General features: G+C 53.8%; 2 protein-coding genes across 3 annotated transcripts in view; one reads left to right on the top strand and one right to left on the bottom strand.

Annotated features, from left to right (window-relative positions):
* The window catches only part of Tbc1d2b (TBC1 domain family member 2B), a 67,173-nt gene extending 63,592 nt beyond the window's left edge, over positions 1–3,581 (top strand). For both annotated transcript variants that reach the window (XM_051207308.1, XM_051207316.1), the window contains exons 12-13: positions 221–342; positions 3,086–3,581. In XM_051207308.1, the coding sequence (XP_051063265.1) occupies positions 221–342; positions 3,086–3,281 (318 nt within the window). In that variant the 3' untranslated portion in view covers positions 3,282–3,581. The remainder of the gene's footprint in view (positions 1–220; positions 343–3,085) is intronic.
* A 4,479-nt stretch (positions 3,582–8,060) lies between these two features.
* The window catches only part of Adamts7 (ADAM metallopeptidase with thrombospondin type 1 motif 7), a 38,617-nt gene continuing 26,460 nt past the window's right edge, over positions 8,061–20,217 (bottom strand). The window contains exons 12-24 of the mRNA XM_051207366.1: positions 19,412–19,581; positions 18,975–19,108; positions 18,070–18,190; positions 16,810–17,054; positions 16,429–16,564; positions 15,974–16,100; positions 15,350–15,563; positions 13,714–15,051; positions 12,638–12,790; positions 12,087–12,260; positions 11,857–12,003; positions 10,828–10,990; positions 8,061–8,470 (exon numbers count right to left, since the gene is read on the bottom strand). Coding sequence (XP_051063323.1) covers positions 8,313–8,470; positions 10,828–10,990; positions 11,857–12,003; positions 12,087–12,260; positions 12,638–12,790; positions 13,714–15,051; positions 15,350–15,563; positions 15,974–16,100; positions 16,429–16,564; positions 16,810–17,054; positions 18,070–18,190; positions 18,975–19,108; positions 19,412–19,581 — 3,280 coding nt within the window. The 3' untranslated portion in view covers positions 8,061–8,312. The remainder of the gene's footprint in view (positions 8,471–10,827; positions 10,991–11,856; positions 12,004–12,086; positions 12,261–12,637; positions 12,791–13,713; positions 15,052–15,349; positions 15,564–15,973; positions 16,101–16,428; positions 16,565–16,809; positions 17,055–18,069; positions 18,191–18,974; positions 19,109–19,411; positions 19,582–20,217) is intronic.

Here is a 20,217-nt window from a genome sequence, read left to right on the forward strand (position 1 = left end):
ATTTTGCCTGAACTGTTGGAAACCACAAGCATTTGTTTTTCTATACCAGAGGTCTTTGTCTAGTCCTGGAAGTCACCCCTCAATTCAGATGTCTGCCTGAGGACAGGGCCCTTGGGATACTTGCTCCAGCCAGCCCCCAGCTCCAGAGTCCAGCCTCATACCTGGACTCATGCCTAGCCACAGTGTGTCTTCAATTACAATTTCCCTGTCTTTCCCGTAGGTTATTTTCCGTTTTGCCCTGGCACTTTTTAAATACAAGGAAGAGGAGATACTGAAACTGCAAGATTCCATGTCCATCTTCAAGTATCTCCGTTACTTCACTCGGACTATCCTTGATGCCAGGTGAGTCGTCAGGAATCCTTGGACTCAGAGATGTCCAGGGTGCCATGTGCGAGAGGTAAGTTCCTTTTTAGAGAAAGAAATGGGAAGGGCTATGGCCTTCCAGCCATTTGAGGAAACAGAAATGAATACGGTTTTGTTCTTTATTCAATAAATAAGTTCCAGTAACTGAAAACAGTGGTTCCACACCTAAAGCTGTTCTGTCTCTGTGATAGTATAGAACCAGGACAGGAGGAATGGTAGACACAAAACAGCCCTGGAGTTGACACCTCCCAGCTGGAAGAAGCCTCTCTTAGAACACAGTGATGGAGAAACTAGGCTGGAAGAGAATGAGGCTAGGAGGAAATAGCAAGAGTTGTGCTTCACAGGATGCCTCCGGGCACAGGGGTGGGAACAAGTGTATTTAGGGACAGTGGGAGGGGGCACTCAGCTACAGCCTAGCCTGTCTCCTGTAGACTATGCTCAGGACTTGCTTCCTTCTAAACACAATGGAATATGGCTGGAGGCATGACGGACCACTAGGAGAGTAGACGGTGACAGAGAGATCTAGGAAAGACAGATGGTAACATGCGTCCTGGGAGATGGAGGAAGGTGGGACAGATTGAAGAGATTCAGGATTTTGAACTTGGAAGAGCCCTAGGTTTCTAGCTTGGACAGCTGGAATATTTGAGAATCAACACACACACACACACACACACACACACACACACACACCACACCTCACCTCACCTCAAGCCACATAGTTACTTCATGTCTGGGCTGCCATTTTTCCGTAGGCCACACTTGGTGATTGCTCTGGCCCTGGCAGCTGGGAGTGGTGGCAGAAGCTACTCCAGACCTCTGGGAGGCAGTCTCTGCTTCGCTTGAGGAGTATGTTTTCAAGAAAGGCGTAGGCTCGGTACTAACACTAAAAATACCTGATTTGTGCCCAATGGGAAGGGGTATCTAAGTGATTGCTGTGAAAGACTGACAAAAGGTTTAGAATGAGGATTCTGTGCGTCTCACAGTGGTCAAGATTAAGAGTGACCGAAGGGATTCCCACATGACAGCTGACACTGTTGAGAGCATTATTTTGCTTCCAGAGACAGATTCTGCCTTACCCTGACAGCCTTTTGTCTTAAGGGGACTTTTGTCTCAGGGCTGCCTGGAGATACATCCCAGTCCTCTCCTTCCTGTCACCCAGGACAGAACTGGCCACTCCCATCTTGCCTGATCCTACAGCGCCACCTTGTGAACGGCTCTTGAAACAATTTCCCCTTTGCTGTCAGGGTCATTGGACTAAGAGCTCCCAATGTGTGCGTCACTTCCAGTTGGGGCTGGCCCCTGCTCCCGCACCTCCCCACCCCCAGGGAGGTTGCTGAGGCTGCAGGTGCCTTGGCCTCACCTCCACACTGGAGTTCCAGTACTTGAAGGAGCTGCCCACGCTTGTGCTCTGGGGAGAGGCAGTTCTGCAGAGCTGATAAGAAAGTCTTACATACATGGGCAGGGGTTTCTGTAGCCAGGTGCATTAGGGAGACTTGGGATGATGTAAGATTGGACTAGTCGGGATCTGTGCGAGGACTTCTGGGGGTTCATGACAGGCTGAACATCCAAGGGCAGTATCTGAGTTCCCTTGTACTGCAGCCTGGGCCCTGTTGCAGTTGCCTCTTTCCAACTAGAGGTACGTTAATAATTTAGTAACCCTGTTTTCACTTCAGTAAAGGATGACTTTCTGGCTTACGGAGCCTGTGTCTCGCGAAGAGAAAGGACAGTGGTGGGCTCCTGCTTCACAGTCTCAATGATGTACCCCAGAGAGATCACAAAGCTGGGCCTGAAACAACACCTGGGCATGGTCAGGCCTGCCTTAACCTCTGGTGTTTGCCCATCCTAGAACATATGGGTAACTTGGCCAGCGAAGAGAGCCAGTCAGTCCAGGCTTTTCACCCCCTTGCAAGAGAAGCTGTTTAAGTATTAAAAAGGAGAAATCTTGGCGGCTTGCATATCCTCTGTACACCTGTGCTAACCACAGCTCACTAAGGATACTAAGGACACTAAGGTATAAAACCAGGGGGGTGGGCAGTTCTGGTAACATGCTGTTCCCAGTTTTAGGCCCCATGGCCAACAAGGTAAGACTGCTGTCAGGAAGCAAGGCCATGTCCCTGGCAAAATAAAGGCAGTGAACCTGACCCATGAATGCTGGAGAACAAAAGCAGGCATCCAGATGATCCTTACTCAGTCTTTATTAAACACTGACCAGTGGCTAACGTTACAAACTTAAGACGTTTTCAGTTGGTGCCTTGACACACTGTGTGCCTCTGTGAACTGTGTCTTGGCACAGGTCACACTGCAGACAGGGTCTGATGTCAGGATAAGATGTCATCACCATCCATGCCTAGTCCACTGGTGTCAGGACAGTTGTCCTGAGCACTTAGTATGCCCTGTCTGACGCTGGCCCTGAAGAGTCACACTCATAGACATCTGCTACCAACAAGTGAGCACCAGGTTATTAGTGCCGCCACATGGCAACCCTGTGGGGTGATGCCTCTGTTGCTCCCAGTGTGCAGATCAAGACTCGCGCCTAAAGGGTTCTTGACTTAGGGTCATGCCCTTAGCCACTGCACCTTCTTGCCTCTGGGCATAAGATAAGGCAGGGCTCCCAGGGTGACATTCCTCCATCAGACCCTCAGCACGGTACTTGCTCCCTTCCCTGCTCTCCAGACAGTGCTCTGAGCTCTCTTGATGCTTGCTTCTGCCCTTGTCCCACCAGGAAACTCATCAGCATCTCCTTCGGGGATCTGAACCCCTTCCCCCTGCGCCAGATTCGGAACCGGCGAGCCTACCACTTAGAGAAGGTCCGTCTGGAGCTGACAGAGCTGGAGGCCATCCGAGAGGATTTCCTGCGTGAGCGGGACACTAGTCCCGACAAAGGCGAGCTGGTCAGCGATGAGGAGGAAGACACTTGAATGAACCTCTACCCTAGGATGCTGCTCTTCTTGCCTTCACAACCAAAAGTAGCAAAGAGGACTCCAGGCACATCTCTGTTCATTCAGCTACCAGAATGTAACATCTGTGGCCTCTGGGTATCTGCTGGGCAGATGTCCCAAACTAAGCTGCACTTTCCCATCTCCCGTTTGGGGGCAGGGGTCTGATGGCCTTACAGCCATCTCCACGTCATAGCATTCGATCCCGTGCATCACAGTCATGCTTGCTGCCTGATTGGTGCCTTGCCGGTTGACTGTTTCCAAGGGCCTGTTTACAGTGTCTGCCAGTTGTGAGAGTGTTTGACCCTGCAAAACCTACTATGCTCCACATCTTCCCAAGCTCTCTTTATTCAAGGACAGCCAGCCCTGTGGAAGAATGCATACAGGGCTTCAGCGTGGCTGCTTCCGGGGCAAAAAGTCATCGTAAGAAGAGGGACCTCTTAAAAAACCAAGGGCAATCCTAGAGAGCCTGGGAGCCCTCTGCTAGTGGCTTCACACTGCCAGCCACAGCCCCTTCTGGACACAGCCTTTCAGACTGTAGCACTCACCTGCCCTGCCTGCAGCCACCCCCCCCCCCCATACTTCTCATTGCCAGCTGGTGCACCTCCAAGAGCCACTGTGGAAAGCCCTTCTAGCTGGGAGGTGACTTGGAGATGCCACTCTCCCAAATAAGCCTTGCAATAGACCCACCCCTGCGCGAAGAAACATGGGAAGCTTTCAGATGTGGCAGGGCTGTGGCTTGTGGGCTCCTGGATGGCTGTGGCCAGGGCTCTGATGTCTCGTGCTCAGTGGCTGGGTGGGGAGTGAGGCCGACTGCTGGCTTCCTAGGTCCATGAGCACCGTTGCTTGAGGATGAGAGTGATGGGCTTTCCCAGTCTCTGTTTCGCCTGGATCATTCTTGTTCTCAACAGGGAGTTGGGGTCACTGTGGCCTCGTGCACAATGGACTCTGGGGACTTGGAACACTTCCTTCTTGAAGCCCAGAGAGGGTCTGAACGAGGGAGGTTATTTTTGCTCAATCCTAAACATCCCTGATGGGTGTCTGTCATGAGAACACATTGCCTAACAGTATTAATCAGAACACAAGGGAAACAGCCTTAAGTGGACCATCGTACACTACCTGGGGAAAAAATGGAAACAGTCCTTAGTTAGTATAAACACAGTCTGACTAAGAAATGGAGCGAGGCAGTTGTGAAAGATCTTTTCCCATGGCTGGCCTTCCTGTTTTCGCTGTCCGCTTTCTAGCACTTGAATGGCTGAGTCGGTTTCTCAGCATCTAGACAGTGCTCAGCTTCTCTGAAGTCGCTTCATTTATTACCATGTAAAAGGAGCTGGTCTCTATATTTAGCCAATAGCCTTTGTCTCTTTCCAGGTATTGAAAATGTCATCATGGTGTCTTTAGGATGCTGGTTTAAGGCCCGGCTTCTTCTGGAAGCTGTCTGAACTAGACCGTGGTCTCGCTGCTGTTCTCGGGGCCTCCCTGACACCAAATGCTGGAAGAACCTCCACCCCCTGTGAAATGGTGGCTGTCAGCCTTGGGGACAGCTGCTAGGGAGGTGCAGTAGAATGGGCTTAGAGCCCCATTGCTCAGCTGCAGTTGCCCTGAGTCACATTCCCACTGGGAGATGCCAGTCAGCCCAAATACATGTATTCAGCGTAAGTGCTCTTTTAGCAGTGGGCTTTTTTTTTTTTTTTTTTTTTTTTTTTTTTTCTTTTTTCCTGTGGGCCCAGTAGAGGCATCTTAAAAGTATCCAGTGATGTTGGGGACATGGCTCAGTGGTAGTATGTGTGCCTGGCATGTGAGGCCGAGTTTCATCTCAGAAAAACTAAGTCCCCAGTGTGCTATTCTGCCATTCCCTGAGAGGCAGCATTAGTTTCCCAGGCAGTTAGCATTGGTGTCAGATAAGTCTCTAGAGCTCTCAGGAAATGCATGCCTGGAGGCTCTCCTCCCTGAAGCCGAGGATTGGTGTCTGCATAGCTGAGAAGGCCTGGTTGCCCTCCTTCCAGTTTGGGGACAGAATGACACAGGCTCCTCCCAGTGGCATAACTCCAGTGATTTGAGACCCCCATCCCCTCCTCACTGAGACCTGTCCTTGCCCTCCAGTGCCCCTGAGGTTCCAGACTTAAGCCGGACCACCATGACAGGTCCCACTAACGTCAGGGGCTGCCTCATGCTGCTGTTCATTTGAACCTTTACCCAGCATGCAATCAGTGGCTCCTGTGGGCTGAGACACCCAAAGCCTCCAGCTTGTGGGTCCAAATGCACGTGCCATGGTGGGGGAACACCCTGCCCTCGGTGCCCATCTGGTGGGACTTAACCATATTTCAGCTGTTAATACTTTTATATTTTCACTACATTTTATATTTTTATAGACTATTTTATTAAGTTTTTTCTAGATCCTGTAAGACTTTTATATAACAAGTTCTATTTTGTGTGTACAACTCCCTTGTATGTATTTATATCAACCTGAGCCTCCCAAATTGCAGTTCCGTCCTCTCCACCTTCACCCCTTCGCCTCGACCATCACTCACTTCTGCTCCCCCAGGTAGCCTCGAGTGCTACTTCTAGCCATGCTGACAGCTCAACAGTAGCCGGTTGCTGTTTACTTCTCTGGCGTTAGCCATGTTATGTTGATACAGGAAGTCCTCCAGGCAGTACCCAGCCAGGTTTTGTTATCTGTGTCACTGCACACGCCCCTCTCACTCTGCACAGTGCTGTCTTCCTGACCCACCCACCTCTGGGTGGGCCTGTTCAGGGAGGTCCTTGAAGATAGAGGCTGGATGCTCGCCCAGGGTATGAGGTTCTTCTCCTGTGGGCAACTGGAGGACTTGAGGGCACATTTCCAAGTGACTGTCCTTTGTCCCACAGCAGCTTTTGTGCCAATCTTTGAGTTAAATGTTAGACTCGTAAAGGGAGAAATAAACTAATTTGTATTACACTCTGACTTTAAAAGTAATTGCAGTCATTTGTGATGGAGCCCTCTGCGTGGTCTTAGAGCGTAGGGTGTGCATTATGGTGGCCTCTCCGCTGACTGTTATGTCCCTGCCCTTGGTTCCATTGGAAGGGGAGGGGCAGGATGCCCTTCTCAGCACTGGTAGACCCGAGGGCCATGGCTGAACTATGGGCAGGGGCTGAGGACAGAGGCTGAAGCCATAAGTGAGATGCTGCCTATGTCTGGAGCAGTCCTTACCACCCCCTCAGCCTTCCCCTTGGGAGACAGGTACCCTCTTGCACAGCTGTGCATGCCCAGCCTGAGTCATGGTTTGTTTGCCTCCTGTCTGGGCAGACAGCTCAGGCCCAGCTGTCACTAGGGACTCCCCCAGCCATCTCTGGAAAAACACAAGAATGATTAGGACCAAATGTCTTTCCACAAGGGGGGGGGAGGGGCAGGGCTCATCAGTGTAGGTCTGGACCTGGTAAACTGCTGCTCTTGGGGATACATGGATTTATTCAGCAAGGCTGGTGGGTGCAGGGGCTCCTGGGGCCCTACAGCACTATAGTAATGGCAAATGCTAAAGCTGGCTCAGGGACCCTAGTCTCTGCCACAGTGCCAACCCCTGATATGTATGGCTCTGGGGCAAGGAAATGAATGTCTCTGTTCCCATCTTTGTCGGGAGTTGCCATGGGGAGTAGATTGGGCAAAGTTGTAGGAAGCCATTACTCAGTGTGGGTCCCCAGGGCCTCTTTGGGTCCACAGGCCTGCTGCAGACATAGGCAGGAAGCAAACCCAAGGCTTCTCCACCCTCAGCATGGTAGTGCTTGGATGCACACAAGCCACCAGTGACTTGCTTTCCTGAGTAACCTTGCCTGTATTTGGCCAAGCCACATACAGGGCTCCCTGAAGCCTGGAACAGGAGGTAGGGGCTCAGGGACTAGACTGGGTCTGTACTCCTAGTCACGTCCTTCCACTGGGAATTTCTCACCTGCTCGTGTTCAGGATGAGATGGGAGAGTAGGGAAGCCAGAGCCAGACAAAAACTAGCAACAGTCCCCGCTCCACCCTCTGTACTCTCAGGGACCGGCGAGACACTGACCAGGTCCATGCTGTGATCCTGTGCCTCAGTCTTAGGGGGTGATTACCAGTGTACCCACACTCTCAGTGATCCAAACACATACCCCTCGCTCTGGAGAATGAAATGTGACAAGTGCCCTCTCTGAGGACCCCAGTGCCACAAACTTGGCAGAGGGGCATAATGCCTGCCAGAAGCCGTCAGATGATGACTCGGAGCCAGAAGGAAGAGTCAGATGAGGACCAAGCCTGAGAGGAAGGCCTAGTTCTCCCTGGCACTGACCAGGGTCCAGGAACCTCTTCAAAGTACCTACACACCCAGCTGCTTTCAAGTAGCAGATTTGCCAGGTGCCTAAGTGGGACAGCCTCAGTTGCATGAGGACATGTGGCTCCGTGCGTGTGAAACCCAGGTCTCTGGGGACCTTAAAGGAAGATAGCAGGCATGGGTGTGGAATGAGTGGAGACAGGTGAAGAGGGCTCCCTGGGCCACTGCCAACCTGTACCCCTGCAAAGAAGACCTTCACCCTCCCCCTATGTAGCCCCTGGAAGATGCCCTCCTAGAAGCCATCTCCACCCACTTCAGGCATCTTTGTGTGGCCTCTGTGCTGGCCATGCTGGTCCGCCCCCACAGGAAGAAGAGAAGCTGCTGTCTGCTGAGGATTCAACAAGGGACAGGGTAGTAGCCATTTGATAAGAGAGGTAGGTGGGCTGGGGTCATGTTGGAAAGTCTCCAAATCCGAGACAAGGCCAAACTGCTTTGAAAGGGTAGATACTCATTTATGTAAAACATAACAAATGTGCAAACCATTAGAATAAAAAAATACCTTTTCTGAGAGGAAGGGAGGGTCCCCAGCCTGCCAGTGCACAGGAATGGGGTTAGCACCGTTAGGGCATGAGGAGCCGGGCTCCACCGCAGCCCGTGGTGGGGCGCTGAGGTCTGTGTGTCATGGGTCAGTTTGTTTGTCTGTGCATTCTGATGTGCATTGGTGGAGGTCAGGCCTCTGTTCAGCGTCTGGCCACCCGCTGATGGCCTCGGGAAGGGACACCACGGCTGAGTGGAGGACATGAGCGACAGCACTGAGCGCGGATAGTGGGTAGCTGACAGCGGCCCAGTAGGCGCAGTGTCTCACAGAAACTGAAGGACAGGCGATCCCGCTCACAACCTAGGAATGGGAAGAGACGAGGAGGGGTACGGTGGGATGGTTAGAATTAGTGGGCATGGCACTCAGAACCACACATCATCACCTAGCAGCGAAGACCCTTCACTTTGGCAGCATTAAGAAGACCCGGTTTCTGAAGGAGGTTCCTAGAATCAGAATCCCAAGTCCTTAGCTATTGTACCTGCCTCACCTGCCCTTGGACTACTGACACCACTGGACTTAACTTTGTGGAAGAAAGGTTTTGAAACCCTATCCTTGACCACCTCTGGAGGCCATGAGATGCCCAAGAGCCTCCCCAGGAGTGATACAAGCCTTCTAGCACCATCTTTATCCTTGCTCAGTCATGGTACCTGACAGGACCAGGAGGCCCACAACGTGTGTCCACCCATATACATCCCTCCACATCCCCGCCACCTTTGTCCCACATGACCCTGCTGCCACCACTGCTCCATGCCACCCTGCCCTCCAGCCTCAACTTCTGTATGGCAGGACAGCCACCCCCATTTCATTGGGTCATGAAGCCCCGAAAACCAGTCTTGGCCAGGGCCACAAAGGCACCTAAGGCTTGGGTGCAGGCCCCTGGTGACAGGACACAGAAGAGGGTGACTCTTCAAGCCCTGAGTGTCAGCAGCTGAGGCTTGGCTGTCTCTCCTGGGAAAGCTATTTGGGGAAGTGGCTTGCTTCCAGACCCTTGGCCTCCCTCCCAATGCTACTGCTTTCCTGTTGCTGCTGCTGAAGCCACAGCTGCCCAGAACCCTGCTTACTTCAGCTGTCTCCCTGGGGAGGGGGAACGGGCGGGCAGCCTTAAGCTGTAGTCTTGGACATCCCCGGGTGCAGCAAAGGGCACAAGCCAACAGCAAGTTTCTCTGCCCTACCTTTTAGGTAGTAACTACCAAACTGTCAACCCGTACACTTGTTCCCCTGGGTAACCTCAGGCAGCCTAACCACTGGGTGAAGGTTTCCTCTTGATAACAGCCCCCACCTCCACGGGGAAGGCCACATGACTAGGCTTGTCAGCCCCTTTGCCATGGTGACCACACACCCTGGAGTTTCCAGGATTTCCAAATGTCCCGTCACACAATCCCACAGGCCATCAAAACATCCTGGAAGCTCCAGGAGCTTGGGATCCAAGAGTATTCCCTGGTTGGCTCCCCACTAGGGGCAAGATATTAGTCATGTGGGTGAGCATTGTGTAGAAACCTTGCCACTTCGACAAGTCCCTGCTGAGCCCACACTCCCTATCCCCTGGAAGGCACTGCAAGGCCACACAGCCCCCTAAGCCGGGCTATCTCTGGTAAAGCTTCAGTTCCTGCCTTCTCCATATGTGCACCACCTGGGATCATAGCTACCCCAGAGCCTACCAACCCTGAGCTTGGTGTGAGAGACAGAAGAGCCATGGACACCATCAGCCCCAAAGGCAAGCACCGTGGTAGAGTGCCCCGGCTTAGCTGTGCTCGAGTGTCTTGGAGGTTTGTGGGATACATTTGGGGAAATGATGAAAGCAAGACAAACAAAGAAAGCTTGACAAACCCAGGCTGGCATTTCCTCAGCATTTCCCACAGGCCATCAAGTGTCAGAGGTGGCCTCAGACTCTTCTGCCTTTGCAATGGAGGACAATAATGGCTACCGAAAGGGAGAGAGTAAAGTAGCCTAGCCTGTGCTAAGCAGGAGCCCTGGCACTACTGAGCCCTTTGCCCTCAGACCCCACTAATACAAGAATAAGGGTTGCCAGCCCCTTTATGCATGAGGAAATGACAATCTATACGGGGAAATAGAGCCCAAGACTATACAGCTGGTGAGCGAGTGCCCAGATGTGACTCAAGGGCCACACTGTTTCCTGGGTTCAGCATTGCTGGGGACAGCTGGAGCCTTAGGAAGGAGGTGATTTCCAGAGCCACGTCTGGCTCAGCTCTTTGCTCCATAATGGCCCAGCTGGCCTGGAAGCCCACTGTCCACAGCAGCAGCAGGGCCCTGGGAGGGAGCCCTTTCTGTCTCCACCTGCTTACCACAGCAGTTACCCTCCTAGGAATAGGCAGCTCCCAGAGCCCAAGGAAATCCTCGTCTCACTGTGGGGACTAAGACCCCAAGGGATTGAGAGCTCAGGGGGCTCCTTCAGCTCCCAAGGCTACAGAAACTTTCTGTAGGATGCCTGAGCGGCTGGGCTTCCCCTTGGCTGGCTCCCAATTTTGGACCTTGGCACCCTGTGTCCTCCCAGTACTCCCTGTTACGGTGACCACGTGGTCTGAGTGAACTGTAACTAGAACAGCAGCTGTTATGAGAATAACATCTGGATGATTCTGTAGGTCCCAGCCATTCTTCTCCCCCTACCTCACCATCCCCAGGGATAGGGAGACACTCACGCGGTGGCTCAACCAGCTCACAGTCCTCCGTGGCACACGGCCTTGAGCTCTCAGGCCAAGCCTCATGGCCACATTGTTCACTGTCTTCCTCTGCCAAACCCGTCTGAGTGTTCACGCATTTGACCAGACGCCGCTGAACACCACCGCCACAGGGAGCTGAGCACTGCATAGGAGAGAGGACAGGGTGTCTCCGGGACCAGCCATCGCAGTCAGGGACTGGCTGTCACTGGAAAGTGTCCACCTTCTCCAGGAAGCCATCTCTGACCCAGTAGAGCCTAATGCTGAACCTCATTGTCACTGAAGGCACCTGCCCTTGCAGCGAGGACAAGATGAGAGTAAGAAGAAATACAAAACTCACCCCAGAGCCCTGGACAGAGAAGACGGACACTGGGGTGAGGCCACAGTGCCCGAAAGAACAGAAGATGCTCTGCAAGCAGAGGCTCTCAGCCAGGGTCCCCACCCTGAGTCACCCTGTGCCCAGGCTTATCTCTGGCACAATACAGGACTCCTGCTCTTCATTTAATTCTTCCACTCCTCCATGCTGCCCCCAATTTAACGGTAAAGAAAAAACAGCCCGGCAGGGCAAAGCTCCTGCCCAGTCATTCAGCAGCCAGTAGACTAAGGAAGGAATCACTGAGACTCCTGAACCAATCCGCTCCCAACAGACCCAGCAGAGAGCTGTCCTGCCCTTAGGGACCCCTCTCCTCCCCGCTTCTGCCACACTTGTCTTTATGCCATCCCCTGACTGCCCCCATCATTCCTGCTCAGCACTTGTCATTCTCTTTATCCCTCTCTGGGCATCACTGACTCCTATAGGTATCAGTCCAAAGTCTCCTCAGAGGGGCCCACACACAGCCATTTTCTCTCTGTGTGATTTTCCCGGGCCAAGTACAAGGACTTCATCTGGTCCCCGCTGTATATTTAGTGGCCGCAGAGAGATCAACGGACAGCACACACCCTTAAAGCCTAAGGAGCAGGGGCTATCTGCCGAGGATTGCTCCCAGTCCCTCCCCAGGGAACTCTGCTCACCTGACCCCAAGGCCCCACTACCCACTGCGTGCAGGGGTGGGTGTTGCAGGACCGGGTGCTATTGGGTCTCAGAGACTCCTCACAGAGGCCTGGCTCTGGGCATGTCACCAGACGCTGCTGTTCACCACCACCACAGGCCTCAGAACACTGCAAGGACAGGGAGGCATCAAGCACAGCCAGGATCTGAGGACGTCCCCAGTCTCTACCCCCCCCCCAGACCCAGACCTCACCTCTCTCCAGGAAGAGGTGTACCAGCTGAGACAGGGCTGGGTTCCACAAAGCTGACTGGTGGGTGGCTTGGTAGGCACAAGCTGGCAGTGGAATGGGCGCAATGGCCGGAGGTCCCGTGTGTCCACACACTGTACATCCCTTGTGGAGGAACCTCCACCACAATTGCGAGAGCACTAGAGACCAAGGAACACATATGTAGACACATTCTAAACCCATGCGTGCAATATGACCCAGGGAGGTTTATGGTACGTCAAGGTTAGACCTTCCAGCCTGGGCCAAAAAGCCTATAAGACCTGGACACCGAGTGACAACCCTAGTGGACAGGACAGATGATGACCTTAGGGTGAGCTGGTGAAAAAAGAAGTCCAGTGGTGGGTGGTGGGGATACAGGGGGTAGACGGCAGCATGAGCAGGGCCGGCCAGGGTCGTGCTGAATGAAGAGTTCCCAGAGAGATGAGGATCAGAGTGTAGATGGTGGCACGGTGCTCACCCTGCCCAGCTGGTCTCCGAACCACAGCCATGAGACCCAGGGCTCCCTCCTCGCACTCACCTTACTCCAGTTGCCTATGCGCCAGCCAGCACAGGGCCTCAGGTGACAATGTCGAGCTGGCTGGGGGCGACTAGAAAGAGTGCAATCCTCATCACGGCCAGAGCTGCAGCGCACCAGCCTCCAGGTGGCGCCCAGACCACAAGTGGTGGAGCACTGTGGGTCACAGATGTTCTCTGTAAAGCCAGAAGACCCTCACCCTGCCAGCCCTGCCTCAGATGGCCACACATCGTTATCTGTAAAGCAGATCCTCCACCCACCTCCCGAGGAGACAGTGAAAGAAAAAGTCAAGTGTCACCAGCGTTAAACCGTCCCTGCTCCTAAGGGCCCTGTAGGCCCACTACCTACTCTGCCACCCTGTAGCTTCTCATTCACCGGGGAACTCCGGTGGGCTAAATGAGTAGGAATTAAACCCATCCCTCTCCCCCACAAGTTTATGGATCCCTTACAGTGACAACCTAGAGAAGGGACACAGGCCATCTTTTTTCCATACAACTCAGACTATTATGGGATTCCTAGCAAAAGAGGGGGAGACTTGGAAGGGTGACAAAGGGTGATGCATCCGGAGGAGTCTGGCTGTGTCTCGGCTAATCCTACCGAGCCCTCCCAGGCAGTGCTGGTCTGGGAGCCATGGGAGGAGGTCTTGCTTCCCGTTACAGCTGGCTAAGGTGAGAGCCCCATTTCTGGGGCATTCGGGTCAGTATGAGACCATTCTTCCCAGCTGCACTTAATTTGTAGCTGCTTCAGACTTTCCTGAAACACTACATGTGGTCTAAGAATGGCCCTCTAAAGACTCAAAACTCAAGCAGATGGGGCCCCTGGCTTCACTTCTACTTCACAGTTGGGAAACTGAGGCCCAGTGGGACAGACTAGCCTCAAGGCTGCACAAGAGCTGGGCTAATACTCTCTCTGCTTCATGGAGCCTTGGCCCACCGTGGCTGTCAGTCAGTTAATCCTGGGAACCATTATGCTAGTCTCCAAGGGAGGCGGGATGAACACAGCAGGATCTTTCTCCACTTAAAGCTGAGTCCCAGGGTCCTGCTCCAACTTCCCACCATCCCTGGTACCGTACAACTCACCTGGCTCCAGTTACCCACTTGCCAACTGGCATTCTTGGCAGGCAGTGGATCTGTAGGAAAGCCCTCCTCCACTAGGCTGGGCTGTAAAGGCTGGACCTCGGGGTCCTTGCTACTGTTGGTATGAGTCTCCTGAGCTGGCCTAGGCAGTGACACAGGGCTCAGGGTCCCTTCAGGGTTAGTGAGCTGTGGCTGGCCCATCCGTCCAGGGTTACTTAGATCAGTTGGTGCTGTCAAAAAGAAGGTCCCTGGCAATGCCAGAGTTTTCAGGTTCTGTGAATCCAGTCCTGGGGTTGGAAAGGTAGGAGTTCCTGACTCCAAGGGGCTGTCCCTGCCCCAGATGCCTGGTACAGAGGCCATGGGAGGAAGGAGAGGAGGTGCCACCTCCACAGTGGGCCACTGCTCACCATGCCCAGGCTTCAGGTCTCCCGCTAACACTGAGTCCCAGGCCCCAGGCCCTCCTGTCCACACCTGCACCACATCAGAACCAGATGCCTGAGTGGTGCTGATGGAGGCTGAAGATGGCTGTGTGGGGACAGGGCTTTGGGGCAGGGCTGGGTCTTTGGAAACCTTGTTCCTGTCAGACCATGGAGTGGGCAGCTGGCCCTGCCTGTCTTCTCTCACTAGTAACTCATAGCGGGTTCCAGGGTCAACAGGTGTCACCATGTCATCAGTTGAAGCAGAGAACCAGGGTAAGCTAGGGAGCCCAACTTCAGGGGTCTCCAGGGGCATATCTTTCTCAGAGAAGAAATTGGCCAAGGGGTTCACAGGGGTCTGCTCTAAGAACACAGGTGGGGAATGGCTGGCTTCGCTGAGTGAAGGACTAGGAGACCAAGATCCCTGAACCCCCTCTTCCTTAACTCCAGGAGTCGCTGCAGCAGGCACTGGAGTATCTGAGGGTAGTTCAGTGGGTGCTGTCTGATCCCCTGTATCAACCATATCTGGATGGGGTTCCTCAAAGGGTTCATAAGATAGGTCTTCATGGAAGTTAATGAAATTGTAGTCATAATAGAAGTCATCCACAAACACAGGCCCTGGCGGATCCAGTTCCAGCTCCTCCTCGTCAATAGCGTTGCTGATGCTGACTGGCTTGGGTGAGGATGCTGGCGAAGGGCGTGCGGCATGCCAATGTGGGATGAAATCAACCTCATTGAAGAGCTCAGGGCTGGAGGAACCACTGCCAGAGCCATCTGTGCCCATCATGTACATGGGGCGTGGGCAGGGAGGCAGAAGACAAATGGCCTCAGTCACTGGTCTCTCGACTTCTTTGCAGGGGATATCAGTATCATTGATGCAGAGGACAGTTCGCTGCCGAATGCCAGCTCCACATGTCACAGAGCACTGCAAAGGAGGCCACAGCTTAGGCCAGGGTGGGGCTTCTGGGGGAAGTGGGGCATGGTGGCAGAACCTGCCTATTGCTAGTTATCATAGTGACAAAGTTCTTAGCCAGCTCTCTGTGGCCATGCTTAATTCAAGATGGCAGTCAGCATACCAGGGAATTCCTGACCCCCAAAGCTTTGTGAACAGTGTTGTTCCAAGAATGCCTCAGGCTCCCTCCGTCCCAGGTAACAACCAGTAAGGATCCTGTGCAGATTATCTGAGGTACCAGAGTCAGGTCCCCTTCCCTCCTTACACTTACCTGAGACCAGTTCCCCACACCCCAAGTGGCAGGACAGGGTACATGACGGTTGCACGTGGTTTCAGCCAAGGGACGAGGAAGATGTTCACAGGCAAGTGGGTCCAGGGCTCTCTGCTCATCCAGCCCTACACTGCGTATGCAGAGCACAGCCCGGCGAGAGAGACCTCCAGGTCCACAGGATCGGGAACACAGCTGCCACTCCCCTGCCCACCACCTGGTAAGGGGCACATAGTGGTGACGGTGTGACATTAGCACCCATCATGAGCAAGGTTCATGAGCAGAGGTAGCCACTGCTTGGCTCCAAGCCATTGGGGTATAGACAGGGTAGAATGGAGAAGTATCCCCAGAGAGCAAAGTCCCAAGTTGGTGCCTTGCCCCTGAAGCTCAGTAGCAGAGCATCCTTCACTCCTGCCACCCCAACCGCAGGGACCTGGCAAGGTACCCACACACTGAAAGAGGGGTGATCAAGGGCTTCTATGCCGGCACTGGCTGTCCAAGTGCACTCCACGGACTGATGCCTCTGACTTGGGGAAAGAGGCCACAAGCTTCATGCTCTCTTCCCCATAGCTACGGGGGTCCTGATGCTAAGGCAGGAGCAAGTCTGGTGGGGGACAGTAAGCTCACCTGGCAGGACAAGGCTCCTCACTGCATTTCCTCTGGCGGTCATCGGGCCGATTCAGATGATCACAGTGTGCCTCATCCACAAGTCCAGCCTGTCTCTCCATGCAATACAAGCTCTGTCTCTGCACACCTGGAAGCCATAGGGATTCAGCTTGGGCCTGGCACCAGGGTGCCCCAAAAGACATAAACACAGTCTCTCTGCCCAGGCCCTCACAGAACAGGGCTCCCCTCACTCTGCCCTCCCAGCCTTCCCTCCATATACAGGGAGGCAACAGAGGGGGTAGTAGGCTAGGTGGCCCACCCCACTGCTTCTTGGTGGTGGGTTAGGACTTTCAGCTCCATAAAGTGGAAATAAATTCACAAGACTCACTTCAAAGCTCTGGGGTGACCGACCATTGCATGTGACCCCCATACACATAAGCAAGCTCAGTGAAGGGTTCAGCAAATGTGAGTCTCACCTGTGCCGCAAGTGACAGTGCACTTGCTCCAGGGCCCATAGTGCCACGAGAACTCAGGTGGCTGCACTTCATCACGGCTGTCCCTGTGGATGGTATACTCATAGTGCACCCCAGGGTTGCTCTCCTGGAACAGCAGCTGGAACAAGCAAATGGGGGCCTGTGAACCCGGGGGCCCTTCTCCATCTGCCCAGAACCTGTGTCTGGGATCATCCCCAGCCACCTCTGTGAACTGATCTGTACTGGCGACCTACTCTAGAGATGGGAAAACTGAGGCTGAGGTTCAAAGGCCCCATCAGCTGAGCCTGCCCCAGAACCATACCCTGCGACTGCCCTATGTTTGCCCCGTTTATTCCTCCCACCCTGGCCTTGAAAGGCAGGTACCTGGATCCAGACAGGCTCAGTGGTGGGGCCTGGGGATGTGAGGTTCTCCCAGTTGCCGGTACGTGCATAGGTGAAGGTAGTGCCTGCTACCTGGTAATCCCCGTTCCACTGGATGGTCCAGCCGCCATTGAGGAAGTACTTATCAGGGTCCTCACTCCGCAGAGCCAGAAAGTTGGCAGCCTCAGCCACCTCCTCAATGAGGATCTCTCGGGCTCCGGCTGGGATCAGCCCTATATCCACGTACCCTGTTGGCAGGGGTTGTACAGTTTGGCCCCCTGATAAGCAGTCAGCTGTCTCCCACCTTCTTGCTTCCTCTCCACCATCAGCTCAGGATTCTGAGCCCCCTCCCCGTGAAAAAGGCAGATATTATGTCTACTCCAGGTCACCCAGGCCTCAGAAAGGGCCCATAGATCTTTCCCCTCTGACCCATGGCCCAGCATCACTCTCCTGGAAGACTGAATTGGTCTTTTTTCACAGTTTTGTCCATCACCTCTCCCAACCTGGAAAGCCAAAATTCTTATGCCTTTCTCTTCTCTAGTCGGCCTGACTTCTCTCAGTAGCATAACATTGCTCTCGGGTGTGCCCAGCGCTACTCCGTGCCATAACATAGGCACTACTGTTGCCCCATTTTACAATAAGGAAACGAAGCACTGATGTTGGGTGCTCTGCACAGGCTCCTATGGGGATATGAATCAGCTCTGGGAAAGAAATGCAAGCTGTGGAGCCCTGTAGCCTCACCCCGCCTGCCAGCCTTACAGGCCCAGGCTCAACCACAGGCTCTAGCTGGGGTTCTCCTCACCCAGTCTCCTGAGTCCATCGTTACCCAGCTCAGTAGCTACCTCCTATAAGCAGTCTGCCCTGACTTCCTAGGTCAAGACATTCTAGCTCGGTGTTTCCTGCCCTCCCTGAAATACATAACCTACTGCATTTGTCACTGTGAAGGTTCTGTCACCTTATGAGCTCTTCACCTAGGTGTCCCCCATAGTTGAGCACTCAGTTGGCACTTGAGTCCTATGTGAAACTCAGACCCTAAGGCTGAGGCATGGTTCTAGAAAGGTCTCTGAAGCGTAAGAAGACAGTATCCCTCTGAAAGGGCTATAGACACTCACGGTCCCTAGAATAGAAGGATCCCTAGTACAGGTCTCACTTGAGACAGGGTCTCACTGAGTTCTGTTTGTTATGTCTAGTCCAGGCAAGGACCACAGGGGCAGAGACTAGGATTAAAGACATACATTCACAGCCCAGCAGTCCCAACCATACCCAGGCCCTCGGCCTCCTTGAAGGTCCTGCTCACGGTGTGGCAAGTAGAGCCATTGCCCTGGCATACACCACAGCGGTCCTCCCTGGCACCAGAGTCGATCTCAAAGTCGCAGCCCACATTCTGTAACAGAGAGCAGGCCCTTTGTACTGGCTGCCAGCCTCCTTTGGGTATCCACCAGGGTGCAGTAGAGACCCTAGTTGGAGGTCAAGAGCCCTTGCTTGGATCCAGCTCCATTACATTCATCCTTCCTGACACACATGCGCTCCACTCTCTGATGGAAAAGGGGGACATCTGTCCATGCCTTAAAAGAGTATTGAGAGCATCACATGAGACAAAAGGCAGGAGTCTAGCACATGGTGGAATTTTCCAGAAATAGGATTCAATATCAAAGACCCTGGGTCAGCACCTTTTTCCTAGGCCTCCTCTAAAGCCAGGTCTTTAGCATAGTAGCTTTTAAGGCAAAAGGCAGGGTAAGGCAGGCATCTGGGGCCCTAGGCATGGAAAAGCAGTCAGTACTAGAAACCAGAACTGTTACCAAACACAGTGCTTTGTGCAGCCCAGAGCCTGGCACACCACCAATACCACCTAGTCAGCCCCTTCCTATCAGAGAGGAGGCAGTTGCCTGCCTCCATCCAGGCTCTGGCGTCTGTCATGGTTGGGGATGTATAGACAGGTGCACTAGGATGAGCAGGAGGCAGCTGGTAGAGACAGCAGTGGCTGAGAATATGGGGCCAACTATGGGATGTCCAATGCCAGAGACAGTGGGGCATAGAGGCTTTTGCATCTTAGCGTCAGTAGGCAGGGGAAGAGGCTGATATGCAGCCTAGAGAAAGCCAGAGAAGACCTAGAGATGGGTCCATTGCCTGCCAGTACGGCTAGGAGAGCCTCTTGCTATCCCACACACCTTGCAGATGCCATTGATGCAGATGTCACGGCTGAGCCGACCTTGGTAGCAAGGGGTGCCATCCACCACGGCATCCCTCAGCTTCTCTGAACTGGAGTGGTTGGAGGGACGGCAGTGCAGCTCACAGGGGTTCTCTGAGGGGACAAGTAGAGGACTCGTGGAGCGAAAGCAAAACAGCAGGCATTACAAGAGGCCATCATGAAAACCCCTTCATCCTCCATGACATATCAGTAAAATGCCAAGGCCACCTGGCAGGACTGATAGCTGTCTGCAGAGCCTCAGACGAGGAGCTGGGAATGAACAACTACCCCAAACAACAGTAGGGAGCAGCCAAGGGCTGAGGGTGATATTTGGACTTCTGTATGTGGGCCTGTATCAGTGGGGTCCATATATCTCCCACCCCTGGCCTCAGTGTCCACATGGGCAGCAGGACTCACCATCATTGACCACGGGCACCCATGTGTGCAGCTGGCCCTTGTAGAGCATGGCATCAAACTGGCTACACTGGGTGTGGCGGAAAGAGGGACGGCCAGCAGGGCAGGCTGGCAGGTTGCAGAGCCGGAACCGCTTCCGCTCCCCCACACAGTACTTGCCTCTGTGCTTAGGCCTATGAGGAAATTGTGGGGCTATGAGCATGCTATTAGTACCCACTGAAGCATCCAGAGTCCCCTGCCATCCTCAGTCATACTGCTCAGCCCTCAGGGGCTGCCACTCTCTGACCCATACACATCCTTCCTGCTTCCAAGGATATACGGAAGATGCCTAGGTTTGGCCCAGACCCACTGTATGAGCATGGGCAAATGCCCTGCCATCCTCCAGGCCTCAGACTCCTCATCTCTAAAATAGAATTGGACTGCCTCTAAGCAGGGTGCTGAGAGGCTGGATGGAGCATGTGGTGAGCTGATGGGCCAGCCCTGTGTCACAAGAGTTGTTCCTGGGGGCAGCACCCTGAGTCAGGTCAAAGGAAGCCTCCAGGTCCCACCCGGGTGAGATGTGCCTTGGCTTGGCATCTAACCTGAACCCCATCTAAGCCAGGCGAGCTCCACCCCGGCTGGGCTGGAGGAGTAGAGACAGCAGCCCTGAGATGGAGCTGGCTGTGAACCCTGCCTCCTTGGCAGTCAAGCAAAGGAATTTGCTCAAGGGGGCCAGAGATGAAAAAGCTCACTCCAGGCCACAACCACCCCACCAGAGCTGTCCAGTTCTCCCAGTCTCCTGGGATGCCTGAAGTAGCTTGTTCTGGGCG

Source organism: Phodopus roborovskii, unplaced genomic scaffold (assembly GCF_943737965.1).
Source record: "Phodopus roborovskii unplaced genomic scaffold, PHOROB, whole genome shotgun sequence".
Classification (NCBI taxonomy): domain Eukaryota; kingdom Metazoa; phylum Chordata; class Mammalia; order Rodentia; family Cricetidae; genus Phodopus; species Phodopus roborovskii.